Raw genomic sequence first — 19575 nt, 5'->3', positions numbered from 1 at the left:
TCTCATATTTAAGACTGGCCATGTTACTACTGACTATTTCCTATTTCAAGTTCTGAGATTAAACACTAAATATTTCAGAGAACCATCACACCCCTACATATCTAACACAAGGAGTGAATATGTAAGTTCAGCTCTTCTCAAAAGATTGTTTTAGGGGAACATTCTTCCTCTGTGTCAGAGATACAGCATTTAAATCCAGTGCTTTATTAGCAAACAAACTACCACATGAAGTCCCCAGTAAGCCTTGTGGCCTCATCATGTAAATAACAGATAAAATTCCTTTGGCACACGTTTACCTCATATTACTCACTACTGAAAATATACTGCATATATTTTCATTTTCAACATGGTAGAATTTTTAGGGACAAATGTAGCTGTTTCAAAAACTGTAAAAAGATCTGAAACCCAACTTATTGAAAAAATTTTTTTCTGGGGCTTGAGAGATGGCTTAGTGGTTAAGAGTACCAGTTGCTCTTGCAGAGGACTGGGGTTCAGTTCCCAACACCCACATGGCAGCTAACAACTGTCTTAACTCCAGTTCTAGGGGATCTGATGTCCTCTTCTGGCCTCCATGGGTATTGCACAAATGTGGTCCACTTACATACATGCGGCAAAACACATATATACATAAAATAAAAAATTAAAACAACAGAGAAAAACAAAAACCAATTTTCCTACAGCAGCATACAATTTTTTAAACACGAAAATCAGTTTTAAAATGAGATTTTGGTATAATATAAGGCTGTAAAACATACATGATATAAATTATTGTTGCACACAAGGGAAAAATAGCACTGTATATCGGAACTATATTTACGGTTAAATATGCTGGTAATTTTAGTGATCTTTATTTAAAAGCTTTTCAGATCCTTCACTGAACTTGAAACTCATCCTGGCATTCAAGCATTTGTTCTGTATTCTGAAATATTTCCAACTTTTCAGGCATACCTGATCACATTTTAAAATCAACAATTTTTAAAGAAAATCTGGGGAAAACAAATCTAAGAAACCTATTCATTTTCTTATATATAAAATACTTTTCCTATATATCTGCCTAAAAAGACATATTCCTACAAAATTTATGAAATGTTAATACCAAATGATAAATGTTAAAAGAAAAACTTTAAAAAGCCCCTGTGAAGCTGAGCATCTTCCCCTGTGCTAACATGTCATGTAAACATCTAAACTTAGGAAAAAGTTAATGAAATTAACATGCTGTCTTTTTTTTGTGTAAAAATTTAACCCTTAAATAAATGAGTGAAAGAAAACAACAAGCATAAGTCTCTGGAATAAAACCTTAAGTCTCTGGCCACTAAGACACATGTAAACAGATATATAAAAATTAGTTGAGTAACAACTATGTACAGTTTGAATTCAGACAATCTTTAAATGCTTTTTAAAAGCCTACTCAATTTTAAACTTCCTCAGTGATAAATGTAAGATTTTTAAAAAGAAAAATAGCAGGACTACTGTGTTTTCTCCTCAGAAGTTTACATGGACCGAACTGATCTCTCTAAACAACAGAATTCCAGGCATGTACCAGAATAATATAAAATTTCAAAGGTCTCCCCAGCAGTCAAACTTATGTAAAGTTAATATTTACAATATAGAAACTTTTGGCTTTTACATAAAATTTTTCAGGATGGAGTCAGGCCTGGACTTGTCATTTCTGTTGTAGGACTTGCAAGGTAGTCATTAGATTTTAGACTTGTTAGAGACTTATAGCTTGCCACTGATGTTAGTGATCCACAGAGACCAAGTAATGAAGGGGTATCTTCTTTACCTGAAAATTAAGATAAAGTAACACATAATTAATAGTCTTCAAGAATCATACAGTGAGACCCTCACACCATCAGAAACTTCCAAAATTTATATTTTAAAAATATATCTAAAGATGTTTGACCTTTCAGCAATTTGAATATCACCTTTAAAAACACACAAGAGTATTTGTGCTCTTAAAACTACACAAATTAGAGGCTGGAGAGATGGTTTAGTGGTTAAGAGAACTGGCTGCTCTTGCAGAGGACCTGGGTTTGGTACTCAGCAACCATCTGTAATTCCAGTTCTAGGGCATCCAATGCCCTCTTTTGCCTTCCACAGGTACTGCATGCACATGTGCACTTACGTACCTGCAGGCAAAACACTCATACACAGAAAAATACAAATACAATTCCGAATTTAAAAAAAAACTACACAAATTAGACTCAGTAGGCCTTAAAAGTAATAGAAGATATGAAGTGTGTAGGGGTTCTAGAGCAGTAGGGGAGGGAATCTGAAAGGAGATGGGGGTGGAGGTCAGAATTTGATCAGAGTATACTGTAAAAAAATATTATTTAAAAACAAAACCTCTAGGTATGGAAGACTGAAATAACATGTTTTATAATAAAGTTTAAGTTTACCTTAAAAAAAAACTTTTTAAGACGGGCGTAGTGACACACACCTTTAATCCCAGCACTCAGGAGCCAGAGGCAGGTGGATCTCTGTGAAATCAAGCTCAGCCTGGTCTACATAGTGAGTTCTTGGCCAGGTGAGGGAGACACTGTCTCAAAAAGACCAACAAAAATATTTTAATTATTTTTTTATGTATATGAGTGTTTTGCTTGCATGTATGTAAATGCATCACATGTATGCAATGCCTGCAGAGGTCAAAAGAGGGTGTGGGTCCCCTGGAACTGAAGTTGCAGATAGTTGTTAGCCACCACATGGGTGCTAGGAACTAAACCTGAGTCTTCTGCAGGACCAACTTCTGAGCCATCTCAGCAGCCCCAAATGTAACTTTTTTTTTGAGAATATGTTCATGTTTAATCAGCCAATAAATAAAGAATACTCAACTAAATAATAATATGCTCAAGCCAGAGCGAATATGGGAGCTCTACACTGAGGTTAAGACACTAGAAAGAGATTGAGTCTCATCAGATTTGAGTGCTCCAGTAAGTAGAACGTCTTGATTTTAGGAGACTTTATTCACTTGACGAACATTTATTCTTTATCTCCTAGGCATCAGGATTTGATTTTTTTAATTACATTTTATTTTTTAAAATGTTTTATTACTTCATTTTGTGTGTGAGTCTATTTCCTATATGTATATAAGTGCATCTGTGTTGTACAATGCCCACGAGGTCAGAAGAAGGTATTGGATTCCCTTGGAACTGGGGTGATGGACAGTTGTTAGAAACTATGTGGGTGTTGGGGATTGAACCTGGTCCTCTGCAAGAGTAGCCAGTACTCTTACCTCTGAACCATCTCTCCACCTCCTTAAATTACATTTTAATGTATTTTGTACATATGTGTGTGCGTGTGTGTCAAAGCATTTGTGAAAATCAGAGGACAACTTTTGAGAGCCAAGTTCTCTCCTTCCTCCATGTGGGTTCCAGGGATTGAACTCAGGTGATCAGACTTAGTAGGAAGTACCTTAACCCACTGAGCTACGTCACTGAAATGAAGAATTTCTGAAATGCTGGATTTCCATTGAACCATGAAAGAAGAATGATAGAAGGTCTGTTTCTATGGCACAGGTAAAACAAATTTTTTCCAGAGCTAGTAAATTTCTACAAGTGCTAGCTACAAGGGGCTGCTTGGACCAGGCAAGGCTAAGGTCACTGAAAATTAGCAGGTTTTCAAAGAAGATGGAACCCTTAGGTTTACTCTCATAGTTATAGAAGTATAAGCTGAGCTAGCATCAGGTGTTAATATTTCAAATACACCCTCTCAAGTGTCTCATAGTTCTCTGTACCTATCCCATTTTGGCACACTGTGTGGTGACTGTGGGGATCCTTTTATTAGACTATCAATTCTGAGAAAAGGCAGGGAATATTTGTGTTCATCATTGTATTCCAGTGCCTAGTTCACAGTAGATAATCACTGAATAACTGTATAATCAATGTAAGATGATTAGTGGAAGTGCAGTAGAACACAAGGTAATATTCATATCCTTTTTATCTGTATGACCATGGCTGCTCATCATCTATGAGGCTATTCTTTCCTTTGCAAAATGGGAAGAGATACCAAAAGATGACCTGGCTATGCTAGTTTTATAGTTTTGCCACCTGAAGACATATTAAAAAATACAAAAGTACATAGTGGAATAAGGGGTAGAGAGAGGACTAATGCACCCCTTAACTCTCACCAGTGACGCTTCCATGTACATCAGAGTGATGCACACAGAAGGCCATAACTGGCCAAGTTCTGGAGAATAAGAGACTAGAGTGTAGGATGCGACTCCTATATGGAACCTCACCCACCCATAGCTCAGGGACCACTGCAGAAGAGGAAATGGAAAGACTGTAATAGCCAAAGCTATTTCATGAACACAGGGAGTTGGAGGCTTCCCTGCCACTGGAGACTTGCTCATGTGAGCCTATGGCAATAGTGGCACTGAGCATGGGATCCATGTCAGCTCAATTAAGCAAGGGCCCAAAGGGGATGTGAGAAATAGGTGGTGGGTCATCACTAGACAGAACTATTTGAGACTGATTGCTGATGGGTGAGGCAGAGTATGACTTATATATGACCACTGGATGGGCTGACTAGACTCCAGTGGATGTATTTACACTGAAGGACATTTGGGTACAAACACCTGAATGAATAGGACTCAGCATGTATGGCAGAGCATAATAGGGTTCGGTGAGGGGATGGGGAGAGGCATGGACAGGGGAGGGGGCCTGGATTTGAGTGGGAAATGTATGAAATTTAAAAAGCTCAATAAAAAATATAAAAGTGTCAGGAAAAGATAATAAGCCCTAGTTTCCAGTGAGAGACCCTGTCAGTTAGAGAAGGGTGTCAGAACCCTAGAACTGAGTTATTGATGATTGTGAGCAGCCTTATGGGTGCTGGGGAACTGAACTTAGATCTTCTGCAAGAGCAGCTATTATTCTTAATCACCGACTCATCTCTCCAGCTCCTTCGTATACTATTTTTATGAAGGGCCTAGAGAGGTGCCTTAGCCTCTGTCATAAACTTAAAATTAGGACAAGTTTTATGTTAAGCTGTTATGTAAGGACCTATTGTACTTTGAATGAGAACATCCCCCACATAAGCTCCAAGTATTTGAATACTTGTCCCCAATTGGTGGCATTACTGGGGAGATTTAGGAGGTGTGGCCTTGCTGTAGGAAGCACATTACTGGGGGCAGACTTTGAGAGTTCACAGCCCCTTCGCACTTACAGGTTCTGTCTTGCTAGTGCTTGAAGATGTGAGCTCTCAGCTTTCTGTGTCCCCCGCCCCTCCTGCTGTCACACCTCCCCACTGTGATGGACTCTTATCTCTCTGGAACCATAAGCCCAATAAACTCTTCCTTCTACAAGCTGCCTTGGTCATAGTGTTTTAGCAGAGGAACAGAAAGGAACTAATAAAAAAGTATACCACTTGTGATCAATGAGACAGAAAATGTATGGTAATTATGCAATAAAATTTCAATATTTTGGAGGGATCTGCTTTCGGCTAAGGGAAGGTTGTGACATTGTTTTGTTTTTTTTTTTTTTTTTTTTTTTTGTATGTGCATGCATGAACTTGTTCACAGGTATTCATGTTGATATTGCAGCCAACGACTGTCTATAACTCCAGTCCCAGGGGATCCGACAGCCTCTTCTGCATTCTGCGGGCATTGCACGACACGGGTGCACTTACCTACATGCAGGCAATACATGCATACACATAAAATAAAAATAAGAAAATAAAATAAGAAAATATCCACAAATAGATGAAATTTTATGACACATACCAAGGATATAGGTGAGGCAGGAGAGGTAACAATTTTTTTTAATTAAAAAAAATTTTTATGTGTATGAGTGTTTTGCTTGCATATATGTAAATATACCCATGATGCATAATGTTCACAGAAGCCGGAAGATGGTTTCGGATCCCCTGACACTGGAGTTACAGACAGTTGTGAGCAGCCACGTGGGTTCTGGAAACTGAACCTGGGTCTTCTGCAAGAGCAGTCAGTGCTCTTAACCTCTGAGCCATCTCTCCAGCCTAGGTAACAAAATTTTGAAGCAACAAGAATGATTCCTGTATTATGCAAGGCTTCTGTTAAAATGTTAAATATCAATTTGTCATAAAATTCCTTCTGTACTTGAAGAGAAGCTGTTAGACTTTGAAAAGCATTTGATTTAATTGGGAAAAAAAGAAAACTACAGGTTAGGCAAACAGGAAAATGCATTAAAATGTACTTAACACATGCTGACTGCTTTAAAGAAAATTCTTAAACTGCAGAGTACTGTCTGGGAAAGTATTTAGTGTTGGCACAGAGGACTATACTATAAGGAAGGACATGGTCACTGACAATTTTGATTCAAAAAAGGATTCAGAAGAGCTGAACATGAAGTTTTAGGATCATCAGCTGATGATCAGCCTAAGTTACATAGTTCTAAGCAGCCTGAGAATATGTTGAGCTATTGAATTCACTTTTATCCTCTTTTTTATAGGTATAGAGGGAAAAAAGGTAATCTTTATAGCTAAAATCTAAAAGAAGTAATAAGCAATCTGAAATAAAAGAAAATTATTCCATTTATAATATAAACCAAAAGAACTATATACTTAGAAATAAATTTAACCAAAGAAGTGCAAGAATTATATACTTAAAAAAAACTTTCTTTTTAAACCCATGCAGCCTGGTCAGGTATGGAACAGACAAAGGCTACTTTCAGTCTCAATCACGGAAACCACTCCTGTGAACAGAAGTAAATGCAGAGACCCATAACTGCAGAAGGTGCTGAGACTGAAGGACAGTTGTGGGCTCCACCCTAAACACGGCATTCATACCACCCCCTTATTGTCCAGTAGTATTACAGGAGACTGGGCAGAAAGAATGTGAGAGGTGAAAGATAGAGGATGTCATTGAAATGCCATCCTCTAAGCACAACATAGCCATGGTGATCATGAATTCATGGCATCTTGCCCACTAGCACTGGGTTCACACAAGTCAGGCATTCCTAACTGTCAGCTATGGATGAGAAAGGAACTCACCAGGTGCTACCTCTTATTGAAGATCTATTTGGAAACTTTCTGGGACAGGGAGAGACATAGTATCACTGGTCAGTTCACCAGGCTCTAATAGATAGTTCCAAACTCAGGATCACATAGATAGCCCTAGCTAAACTCTGTGAGACACAAAATAACACATAATGAAGATGGAAAAAAAGATTTGTAAGTAAGAAGAGAGGCTGGCAGGTGTGAGAGTAAAATAAGAGGCTGGGGGAGGGGTAACCAGAATGAATTATGTATGTGTATGAACTTATCAAAGACCAAAACTTATTAGCTAAAAATAAATAAATAAAAATTAATTATATTTGTGTGTGATGTCTTTAATCCCAGCACTCCAAAGGCTGAGTCAAGTGGAACGGATAAAACCAGGCAAGATGAGACAAGATAAACTATGCATAAAAAAGCCAAAGCAATTTACTTACCTTCACTGATTAGATTTAATGTGTCTTGCTTTCCATCTCCTTCTTGTGAGTGGCTTGGATCCAAGGATGTCTGAGAAAGGCTAACTTCTGCTGATAACTGGTCAAGGCTTTGGTAACTTTTGCTGAAAAAAAGGATTAAAAAAACTAAATTTCTTGTCAGAAAAATAGAATTTCTCATGATAGTCATCAATGGTTTTTAACTTACTAAATTTGTGAATAATCTCCCAATATGTCCCCTAAATTTTGATTTTTACCATGGCTTCAATATGATTTGCATTATGTTTGTCTCCCTGTCTGCTTTGGAGTTATTATCTGTGGGAATGACTTTTATTAGTGGACATAATCTGGAATAATAACTTTTTTCTGTCTTTTTTGTGACAGGGTCTCCCTGTAGCCCCAGCTGATCTGGAACTTACTATACAGACCAAACTGGCCATGATTTCACAGCAATCTTTCTGCCTGCCTCTGCCTCCTGAGTGCTAGGAGTAAAGGTATGCCAAGCCTGGACTAATGACTTTTAATTAACCCCACAAAACCTTGGCAACCTCAATTTGGTACTCTACCCCAAAAGATAATGAATGAATGAATGAATGAATGAATGAATGAATGTGGGCAGGCCTGAGAATTAACACATCAAAGCACTGAAAGGCAGTGTTCCATCTCCATTGAACACAATGGAGGTAGGGAAGGACTAGTGACATTGGAGGAATGAGATACCTGGGAAGGAAAGGTCAGATGGTCTGTTAAGGCTAAGGGTGGAACTGAATTTGAACTTGCATTTCCCCAATGCAGCTAGAGAAATCATTTTGAATAAATTATTGGTGTTGCCTGACCTAGGGGACCAAGTGAGAGAAATATGGTCCCAGAGACTGATCTCTTAGCACAGACAGCTCCATCTGCACAGACAGCTTGAGGGGGTAAGAAAGGTCCATCAGCATTGGCTAGGGGAACCAGTGTCCTTCAAGTCTGGGCTTACTCGTAAAAACTTAATGTAGAGTCAGTCTATTTGTTCAGGTGATTATGATGTTAGTGTAATTATAATAAGCCCCACAATGTTTGTTTCAATGAATGTTTATTCATTGAAAAACAGAAAAGAAAAAAAAAACTGTCAAGCCAATAAAATTATCAAATTGACATTAGACAATTAAAAATAGGAACTAATTGTTATTATAATTTTGGAAAAAGGGGCAGAAAACAAAGATCATTCCACATGAAGAAACAAAACAGCATCATTTAACAATGATCTATTGTCTCAAGCACTTCAGAGTTCTTCAGTGCCTTGATATCATCACTGACAACTACTAGTCACAAAACAAATTGCTATACCATCCTATAATTTAAAAGTTTAAAAATGTTGACTAATAAATATCTGTTGCAAGATAATTAAGCTCCTTCCCTTATCTATTTGCTGTTTTAAAGCCTTTTTTGTGTTATACTAATTAGAAATTTATTATACCAGAGGATAAATTCAGCTATAAATGAAAAGGTAGGGGCAGCTTATTAATAACCCTTCCTCATATTTTGTTTTCAGGATAAAGTCAATAAAAAGACATATGAAGGTTTGGTGTTATTTGCAGTTAATATGAAAAATAGAATCATTATCATTTACAAATACAAGTGGTCTAGGAAAAGTATGTTTTCCAAGCTGAATGTCTATTTCATATGGCAGTCAAATTCCACATCATATTCTAAAATATATTTTATAATAATATAGGAAAGCATATACAATTCAAATGATCTATTTCATAGTTATCAGTATTTATATACACATGATAGATCTGATTACAGATCTGGCAAAGGTATACATATTAAAGATGTCTTGAATACTTATGCCCAGATGCTATCTTATGTTAGAACTCCATCTAAAATGAGGAGGAAATGGATAAATATTCGTTTACTAAAAGTAGATTATACATTAACAATAACAACCAAAACAACAAGGCAAAACCCAATGAGTTTACTAAAATAGCAATTACTTTATATATTGTTTTTTATTTATTCTCCATCAATATTATTAGGATAAAAATCTACAGGTGAGAGGCTATATACAACAGGTATCTGTGTTCTCCTCTAGGAAATGAAGAATGAAATTGTGGAAAGACTTTACCAGCTTAATGCAAGCAGTGTTCTCAATTTATAATATGATGACTTTCCAAATGATGTATGTATGAAAGTTCTTACTCATAATTTTAAACCAGGAAACTTCTGATATCCAGTTAATGCTTTTAATGAGCTTCATAATATACAATAAAATGATACCCAATGTGTATAATGCAATTGATACATGCTAAAATACAGTTCTACCTAACTATAAATATATGTAACATGTGAACATATATACACATGTAGACTTAACTTTTTAAAAAATTTTTTATTTATTTTATTCTATGTGTATGCATGTATTGCCTTCATGTAGGTAAGTGCACTCATGTTGTGCAATGCCCACGGAGGACAGAGAGGCTGTTAGATTTGGAGGACAGAAGAGGCTGTCAAATCCCCTGGAACTGGAGTTACAGACAGTTGTTAGCTGCCATGTGGGTGCTGGGATTCGAATCTGGGTCTTCTGCAAGAACAGCTAGTGTTCTTAACCACTGAGCCATCTCTCCAGCCCCTTAATTTTTAACAGTATCATAAGAAGTTGGAATTATTACTACCTCTATATTGTTGAAGAGAAAACTAGGGCACACAAAGATTAGACTTGCTCCTGTCAGCTTGGCCTTGGCCCTAATTTTGTTCCAACTACTATCTTTTAAAAATATATTTTATTATTCTTATTTTATATGTATGAGTATATTGTATGCACGTATGTAACTGTATCCCTGTGGTGTAATGCCTGTGGAGGTCAGAAAAGAGTGTTAGATACCCTGGAATTAAGAGTTACAGACAGTTGTTAGCTGCCATGTGGGTGCTTGGAACCAAACCCCAGTCCTCTGAAAAGAGCAGCCAGGACGCTTAACTGCTGAGCCATCTCTCCATCCCCTAACTACTATCCTAACTCCAATCTAGTAACAGAAAAGATTTGCCTTCCTATTTTATCAGAAGCTCTTCTCGAAGAGCAGCCTCATTTGCTGAGCCAGACCATGGGAACTACATTTAATTACTGTCACTATAAATTCCTCTTGGTTTTCATTAAGATCTTATTTCCTTAGCTATAGAAGAAGGCAAGAATACAGAAATTTTTCCTGCATTATGTGTGTGTGTGTGTGTGTGCATGCACACCCCACCCATGCACATGCATGTGAAACAAAGCAGGACTTCAAATGTGCTCCTCTACAGCTCTCTACCTTATTGCCTTGACACATGATCTCTCCCTGAAAAGGAAGTCTGCCATTTTAACTAAGCTGGCTTTTAGGATTTGCCTATGCCCAACCCACAGTGCTGAGTTTCCAGGCATGAGGAGCCATGCCCAGCTTTATTACACGGTTGCTGGGGATTCAAACTCAGGTTCTCATGCTTGCAGAGCAAGCACTCTTGTTCACTGAATGATCTCCCCAGCCTTGGGACACAAAAATTTAATGAGTAATTATAAATATTTCTTCCCAAATGATTTTTCTATGCTCAATAGGTAGAATTCTTATTTTTATTTTTATATTTTTATTTTTTGATCTTTTTGAGATAGGGTCTCCCTTACCTACAGGCTGACCTAGATTCACTATGGACACCAGGCTGGACTTGGACTCACAGAGATTCGCCTGTCTCTGCCTCCCAAGTGCTGGGATTAAAGGCATGTGCCACCACACATTTTTAAACTGGTGGGAATAACAGTACTAGAAATGGGTAACCTCTTTTGGAGTTGTCGGCCAGTGGGGCCTCAGAAACACTCAAACACTACTGGCTATTGCCACTGCTCTCAGTTACCCTACAGAACTTGATGGTAAGACCTTATTCCTGAAGACACATGCTTGAGTCATAGGACATGGAGTAATCAAGCTGATACTGACCTGGAAACTTCATCCCTACTGGCTAGGTTTCATGGTGATGGAAGGTGCTAAGCATGTTACCATAAGAGAAAAGTAATCTTAAAAGTAATCTTGTCAGCCAGGTATGGTAGGACCTTCAATCCTAGCACTTGGGAGGCAGAGGCTGGTAGATCTCTGTGAGACTGAGGCCAGCCTGGTCTATATATAAGTTCCAGGTCAGGCTAGCTGTGGCTACCAGGAGACCCCATCTCAAAAAAAAAAAAAGTAATCTTGTCAAGCTTACTCAGTTGTGAACCCTGCAAGCCACATTAATGACTGGCCAACAAGATATGCCCAATGGTGTAATAGTGGCATGAATGCTATGGGAGAAAGCAATGCTTTATAACATTGGATTTAATACTGGCTCTACAAGATGGAAGTCCTACCTGGCATTATCTGGGGGGCAAATAACCTGTGGTCAGATAAATCACAGACTATGGGAGAACCTACTACTATTATTCTGCCAAATAGACATAATACTAAACTGACTCCTAATGACTTATCATTATACCCATGGATTAGTGCATCTCTTCACCCTCATCATAGAAGCTTCTTTTATAGTAGACTAACACTGAGACCCACAACTAGTCAACATGCAGAAAATAAGAGACTTTGTGGAGTGCTCAGCCCTAAATGGACCATTTATATCATACCTCTCTCCCCACTCACTACAATGAAACTGTTTCCTGGACACAATGGGGCAGGCAGATGCACATATGAACTTTATGACAGCACACACAAAACCTACTCAAGCTTAACCCAGACAAAATCCTAGCATAGAGGGGGAGGTGGGCATAAAATTCTATCCCTAACAGGATAGCTGTTTGGGAAGAAAGAATCAGTTTTCTTTAAGGGTAGGTGGATTAGTCTCTAGGGGATGGGCCCACAACAAGAGCATTTAGGTAATACAAACTGAAAAAAAGAAAAGAGGACATATAGTTGGGGATGTAGGGAGGTGAGAGTGGATTTGAGAGGAAATGGGGGAGAGCAGGTGAATGTGATCAAAATTCATTGTATGAAACTCTCAAAAATTTAACAAAAATATTAGTCTAAAAATGTATTGGTCAGGCGAGGTGGCACATGCCTTTAATCCAAGTACTCAGGAGGCAGAGGCAGGTGGATCTCTGTGAGTTCAAGGCAAGCCTGGTCTACAAGGCCAGCTGGGGCTACAGGGAGATCCTGTCTCAAAAGGGCCAAAAAAAAAAAAAAAAAGCATTAGGAATGAAAAGAAGTACAAGATGTATACTTTGATGACTAACTTGGTGGCTTAAGATGAGTTTCTAATGCTAGTTTTTCATAAGAGATGTGTTAATATTTTTAGCTTTTTAAACTTTAAAAAAAGTATTTACTTATTATTTTTATTTCATGTGTATGCATGTATTGCCTGCATGTAGGTAAGTGCACCCATGTCGTGCAATGCCCGGGGAGGTCAGAAGAGGCTGTCAGATCCCCTGGGACTGGAGTTAGGGACAGTTGTTAGCTGCCATGTGGGTGGTGGGATTCAATCCCAGGTCTTCTGCAAGAACAACCAGTGTTCTTAACCACTGAGGATGTCTCCAGCCCCAATATTTTTAATTTTAAAATTATATGTAGAAATATTTACAAATAAAATACCTACAGGCTTAAAGACACAAATTTACTGAATGCTCTAAATACAAAATTAGACAGCATAACTTTATAATGATCTCTAGGACTGCCACCTACTGGAGGGAGGAAACTATGAAAGAGACTCTGAGAATAACAATGCAAATGAGCTTTCCACAGGACTGAACTTTAGAGTAAGGCTGGCAAATTCAAATGGATATTGAACCATTTTCTTTTTAACTTGAAATAGTGAACGATCCTTTAGTTTATGGTTTTTACTTAACCAAATGCAATGAATGTAGAAATGGAATTTGATAGAAATGATGCTTTAAACCAACAAATATTTCAACCCCAAGTTAAACACTTTATTCATAAGACATTAAAAGCAGTACCATGCTCTATCTCCCTTCTTGAAGATAATCATAAACCCACCAGCTGGAAGGTCTTTCAGATGGCAAAGAATGGGGTTTGGATCCCACATTCTTAGCCAATTTCCAAGGAGACTCACTCTCACAGGTATTTGTTTTTATAGTAAGCTATCCATTTATGGGAGTTGTCATTAAAAGGCCAAGCTAAGTCCTATTTTAGAGTTCTAGACTCATTGACATCACAATAAGATACAAATGTACCCAACTAGATCATAAGTTAATAGCTATTACTGTTTCTCAAAACCAAATTTAAAAAATATAAGTAGTTTATGACTGGAGAGATGGCTCAGTGGTTAAGAGCACTGGATGCTCTTCAAGAGGACCTGGGTTTGGTTCCCAGCACTGACATGGTGGTTAACAATGATCCATGATTCCAGTTCCAAGGGATCTTCTGGCCTCCATAGGCACTGCATGCACAGATGCACTTACATGCAGTCAAAAACTCATACATATTAAATAAAAATAAATGAACTGAAAAAAAATAAGTAGTTTAAAATGAGAACCCAAAGCAGTGAGAATCATATATTCTAACTATACAAAAACTTATAGTTTAATATGCGTCACTACATTGTTAAGTATAATTTAAACTTGTAAGAATGGTGTCATATGTCATGGGCATGTAGTAGATACAATAAAATCTACTACACTCAATAACAATATTGAATACACAATGTCAATACTATTTAAACATTTTATTTAAAAATATTTTATTTATTATTTTTATTTTATATGTATGAGTATATTGCCTGCATGTATGTAAGTACACCTGTGCCATGGGATGCCCATGGAGGACAGAAGAGGGTATCAGATTCCATGGAACTGGAGTTATGGACAGTTGTTAGCTGCCATGTGGGCACTGGGAACTGAACCAGGTCCTCTGCAAGAGCAGTCAGTGCTCTCAACTGCTGAGCCATCTCTCAATCTCCATATTTAAACATTTTAAAACCACTTAAATTCTTATAAATTAAACTGAATATCAAAAAAGGGCAAATTAAAAGGAAACTGAGCAATGTCCCTAAATTCACCTATTTAATTTTCTACGATTTTATTTTTTCCTATTTTTGTTTGTTGTTTTGACACAGGGCCTTGCTATGTAGATTGCTGGCCCTGAACCTCTCATGCAGCCCAGGGGGAACTTGTGGTCTTCCTGCCTTAGCTTCCTATGAGCTAGGGCTATAGGTGTCTACAACCAGGCTCAGCTCTTCAGTCTTACTTCATGTCAATGATCAGCAATAATGACACAGAAGATATATGTTACAAACTTTCTCAGAAGATGTGTTTAAGTAATAATAATTCATATTATCTGGTAGCCCCTGAGCAGCACACAGTGTGATGCATAGAAGGAGATGGGTATTATACATAGAAAATAAAAGTATATGTGCATTATATATACAGGCTTATGTATGCAAAGGAAACAGATTTGTTATTTTTAACTCTTTCTTTTCATAGAAATATATTTAAATAGGGGCTGGAGAAATGGTTCAGCAGTTAAGAGCACTGGTTGTTCTTGCAGAGGACCCAGTTTTGATTCCCAGCACCCACATGGTGGCTAACAACTGTCTGTAACTTCAGTTTCAGAGGAATCCAATGCCCTCTTCTGATCTCTGTGGGCACTGCACAACATTATTTACATGCAAGCAATACACTCATACACATAAAATAAAAATAAAATATTTTAAACAAGAAATATATTCAAATAATAAAATAATCATTTGCTATAGCAGAGTGTCTACATTCTCTTAATCTACTAAAATTAACAAAAGGATACAAAAAGAATCACCACTCATCAAAGAAGCTCATTTTGTAGCAGTCGGAGACTAATACCAAGTGCCACAACTGGTCACACATGGACATTGTCTATGAATTGCCCAGGCCTAAGGGACACATCTGCAATGCAACCTAAGGCTCATGGAACATAGAACAGGGATAAATAAAAGGACTCAGAGGAATCAGTTCTCAATAATGAAGCTCCCTCACGCAGTGGAGGGCCAGGAACACAAAAGGTCACAAATGGCCAAAGTGTAAAGATCAAGAGTCTGCTAAATGGTGGTCCTTGGACAGGACCCTTTATTAAACTTCATTCACCAAGGCTCAGGGACCATCATGGAAGAGGGAGCAGAGAGATTGTAAGAGCCAGGGAGGATGGGCATGACCATATGGAAACAGAGTCCTACAAGTTCCTGGGAACCTACTCATATGATTCTATGGCAAAGGTGTCAGCATACACAAGTTCCATGCAAACTCAGGCAGACAATAATCCAGTATAGAATTGGGAAAATGAACAGCAGACTCCAATTTTATCTAAAGGAATACTGGCAACTGACTGCTGCTAGATGAAGAAGAGCTGATCTTCCTAAAAGAAGGGACTCTAGATAGGCTGACTAGACTCAGTTGATGGACTTGCACTGGGGAACGGCTGGGGGCATGGATGATACAGTGGGCAGTAACAGGGATGACAGAGTATTTGGGTTCCAGTGGGGGGGCGGGCTATGGGTCAGTACTGGGGAAGGCTAAGGGAGGGTACCATTTGGGATGGGGGTATAAAGATGATTAAGGTTGTTTGGGATGTTCACACACACACACACACACACACACACACACACACAATCAATTTTTTAAAAGAGGTCAGCAGTCTCAAAATTTTGCAATCAGCCAAATTGAGAGTCAATGATAAATTTAAAGAATTAAAATATCTTAAAAGGGGGCTGGTGAGATAGCTTAGGGAGTAAAGGTGCTTGCCACCAAGCCTGACAACCTGAATTTGATCCCATGGACCCACATGGTAGAAGGAGACATCTGACTCCCACAAATTTATCTTCTGACCCCCACACATGTTAATAGCATGCTCACACCCACACAAATAGACCCACTCACTCACCCCATAAAATAAATAAATGTAAAAAAAAGTTTAAGAAAATATAAACATGATGATGAATCTGATCTTTTGGGATAAGATTAAGTGGGATAGGCAATAGTCTAACAAGATAAGTAACAGATAATCTAAGAAGCTCAGGTGATAAAGCTCATGCATAAAAAAGGATGTCAAAAGAAAACTTACTGGGAACAAAAAATAAACAATTATTCTATGTTGTGTTAAGGAAACATATATACTTAATTCTGGTTGAGTTTTTATCATGAACTTAATGTTTTTTATTAATTTTTAGCATGATACTGCCATGCTTGAAATAATGAAAAAATACAAAATCTAGCATGGCTTATATTGCTAGGTCTAATTAATGAAGAAATAAATTAGAAATCATATTTCTAAAGTTTTATAACTAGTGTAGATAACAGAAATGAATTTCAGATCTTCAGCTGTGAGAAGGATTCTTCTGTGGTAGGTGATAACATAACCAAGTTATTTAATAGTTTACCTAAAAAAAATAGGCAAGACTTAACTCATTAAATCAGAACTATACACTTACTAAATTAAACACTCAGGGGCCATTAGTCTAAGGCTGTATCACTACATTCAGTTTCTAGTAACAAACAAACTTAAGTTAGTCTCACAAACAAACCGAACCACAATTTAGGCTTATACCTTTTGCAAGTATCAGCTAATCACAGACCACCATCTCATCACATCATCCCCCAAAATACCTCATCACACTATGCCCAAATAAGGCTTATACTTAAATATAACAATCAGTTTATTTTTCTACTTTGCTTCCTGTTAAGCTTATAAAATCTTGCTGCTTCTACTGCTGGGTGGAATTCTCTGAATTCTTTCTGGTTCTGAGTACTACCTGATACACAGATGGTTCAGTCCAATAAATAAAGTTTAATCCACTGAAAGTTTGGGTTTTTTTTGTTTGTTTGTTTTGGTCTTTTTGAGATAGGGTCTCCCTGTAGTCCCAGTTGGCCTGGAATTCACTATGTAGACCAGGCTGACCTTGAACTCATAGACATCCTCCTGCCTCTGCCTCCTGAGTGCTGGGATTAAAGGTATGCACCACTATGTCCAGATTCAAAGTTTTGTTTTTAACTCTTTTTCCTTGAAGACACCCTCGCCTAGTTGGAATTTATCATGGAGTACCTAGAGAAATAGCTTTAGGTATCTCACATTCTTTGTAGGAAAAACCTACCAGCATTAATACTATTGAATTATAGGGACAGTTTCTCCAAATTATCAAGAACGTTATTTCTTAGTAAAAGTGGTTTAGCTGGGCATGGTGGCACATACCTGTAGTCCCAGCACTTGGGAGGCAGAGGCAGGCAGATCTCTGTGAGTTCAAGGCTAGCCTGGTCTACATAGTGAGTTCCAGGAAAGCTGGGGCTACAGGGAGACCCTGCTTCAAAAAAACAAAAAAAAAGTGGTTTAACAATTTCATCTATAATTTGTAGGTTCTTAATAAGTGTCTGATGAAGAGCTGATGAAAATGTTTGATTAGTTTTGGACATGAATACAGAAAGCTCCCTAATATGAAAATCCAAACCTCTATCTTTAAATGAAATAGCTGGAATTACATATTCAAAACAACTAAGGATTAGCTGGTCATTCAAACTTTGTGTAAGATTTAGAAAGTAGAACTTGGGCTGTTAGGTGGGTTTATATTCTTTTGTATGGAAGATACACAATTACATTAACAAACAACTATATTGATTATATTCACTGAGAGGCTATTAAGTGCCAAATAGCACATTGCCTTATTTGATACATAATTTTGTTAGGCATTATTCTTGGTATTAGATACAGAGAAAGAGATGGTTAAGGAAAGAAAGTGTTGCTCAGTGTTACACAGCAGGTAAGTAGCAGAGATTATTGACAATTACCGATTCTGAACTCTAGGTCTAATGAGCCTATACCACACTGTAGCTGTGCACTTCTTCATGAACGATAACAGTTTAAAAATAGAGCCAACTAAAAACAAAAGAAACCTCTGATGACAAGTCAGGCTAATGGATAATGTTAGGAAGGAAGGGGTGTCCCTTCCTCAGGTTTGTAGAACTAAGTCAAGAAACACAAAATCTAGACCCATGTTGAACAGACTGGCAGCTCCCCAGCCTTTTCAAGACCAAAATCACTTTGACTGCTGCTATACTACTTGGTAACAAACAATCTACTATTACACATGTAGACATAGACTAGAAATAAATATTCCACTTCTGGTTCTTTCAAATTTTTAATCTTCACTTTATCAGTATGTGTTTGTAAGTATGGGCATATGCCACAGGGCATGTGTCGTGGTCAGGGAATCAGTTCTCTCCTTCCACAGTGGGTTCCAGGGTCATCAACTTGTATGGTTAGAGCATTTATCTGCTAAGGCATCTTCTGCCTCCACTTCTGGTTCTTTATGACTTCTAAATAGGTAATTTTAAGGGCAGGCAAAAGCATACATTGGGCTAAAATATTTTTGCCTATCATCTTAAATTCTTAATTTAGCAAGATTTAATGTTGTCACAACGTGTGTGTGTGTGTGTGTGTGTGTGTGTATGCTCATATTTGTGTATGTATAGGTGGGAATATATATGTGTGTGGAGGCCTGAGGCTAATCTTTGATATTGTTCCATAGGAATGGTCCATCTTTTTTTTTTTTTTTAAGAGTCTCTCATTGGGACCTAGGGCTTACCAATTATGCTAGGATGGCTGGTCAGTGAACTCCAGGTACCTGTCTCCACTTCCCCAGAATGTTTTACAAATGGGTGCTGTGGATCAAATTCAGTTCTCAAGCTTGTACTGCAAGTACTTTACTGACTGAGCTATATCCCAACCCTAGTCACAATACTGTGTTTGTGTATGGTATATGCATATGTATGTATTCATATGTCTGTGCGCATCCATGTTCATGTGCATGATTTTCAGACAGGGTCTCTCATTGAGCCTACAGCTCACGGATTCAGCAAGACTAATAGATCAGCGGACTCCAGGGATCTTCCTGTCTCTGCCTTCCCCATGCTAGGATTACAGACATGTACCATCCATCACTCCTGACTTTTTTATATGGGTGCTGGGGATCTAAACTCAGGTCCTCATGCTTGTGTGGCAAGCACTTTACCAACTGAGCCATCTTTGCAGGCCTTCTCTACCACACATTTTTTTTTAACTTTAAAAAAATTTTATTGAGAATTTCATACATGCATATAAGGTGTTTTGATCAAATTCATGCCACGCCCTCCCCTCCAACTCCTCCCATATCTCCCCATCACTTTTTTCTGATAGCTTCATGTACTCTTTCTTCTTCTTTGATATATTTTTTT

The 19575-nt window shown here is 37.8% G+C and overlaps 1 protein-coding gene across 2 annotated transcripts in view; it reads right to left on the bottom strand.

Moving 5' to 3' along the window:
* Positions 1-669: 669 nt before the first annotated feature.
* Rundc3b (RUN domain containing 3B) overlaps positions 670-19575 on the bottom strand; it is a 166656-nt gene continuing 147750 nt past the window's right edge. For both annotated transcript variants that reach the window (XM_008822489.3, XM_008822490.3), the window contains 2 exons: positions 7407-7528; positions 670-1783 (listed from right to left, as the gene is read on the bottom strand). In XM_008822489.3, the coding sequence (XP_008820711.1) occupies positions 1638-1783; positions 7407-7528 (268 nt within the window). In that variant the 3' untranslated portion in view covers positions 670-1637. The remainder of the gene's footprint in view (positions 1784-7406; positions 7529-19575) is intronic.

This window comes from Nannospalax galili, unplaced genomic scaffold (assembly GCF_000622305.1).
Source record: "Nannospalax galili isolate Female #2095 unplaced genomic scaffold, S.galili_v1.0 scaffold85, whole genome shotgun sequence".
NCBI lineage: Eukaryota > Metazoa > Chordata > Mammalia > Rodentia > Spalacidae > Nannospalax > Nannospalax galili.
The sequence above is the reverse complement of the archived record's forward strand: the minus strand, read 5'-3'. Positions and strand labels throughout refer to the sequence as shown.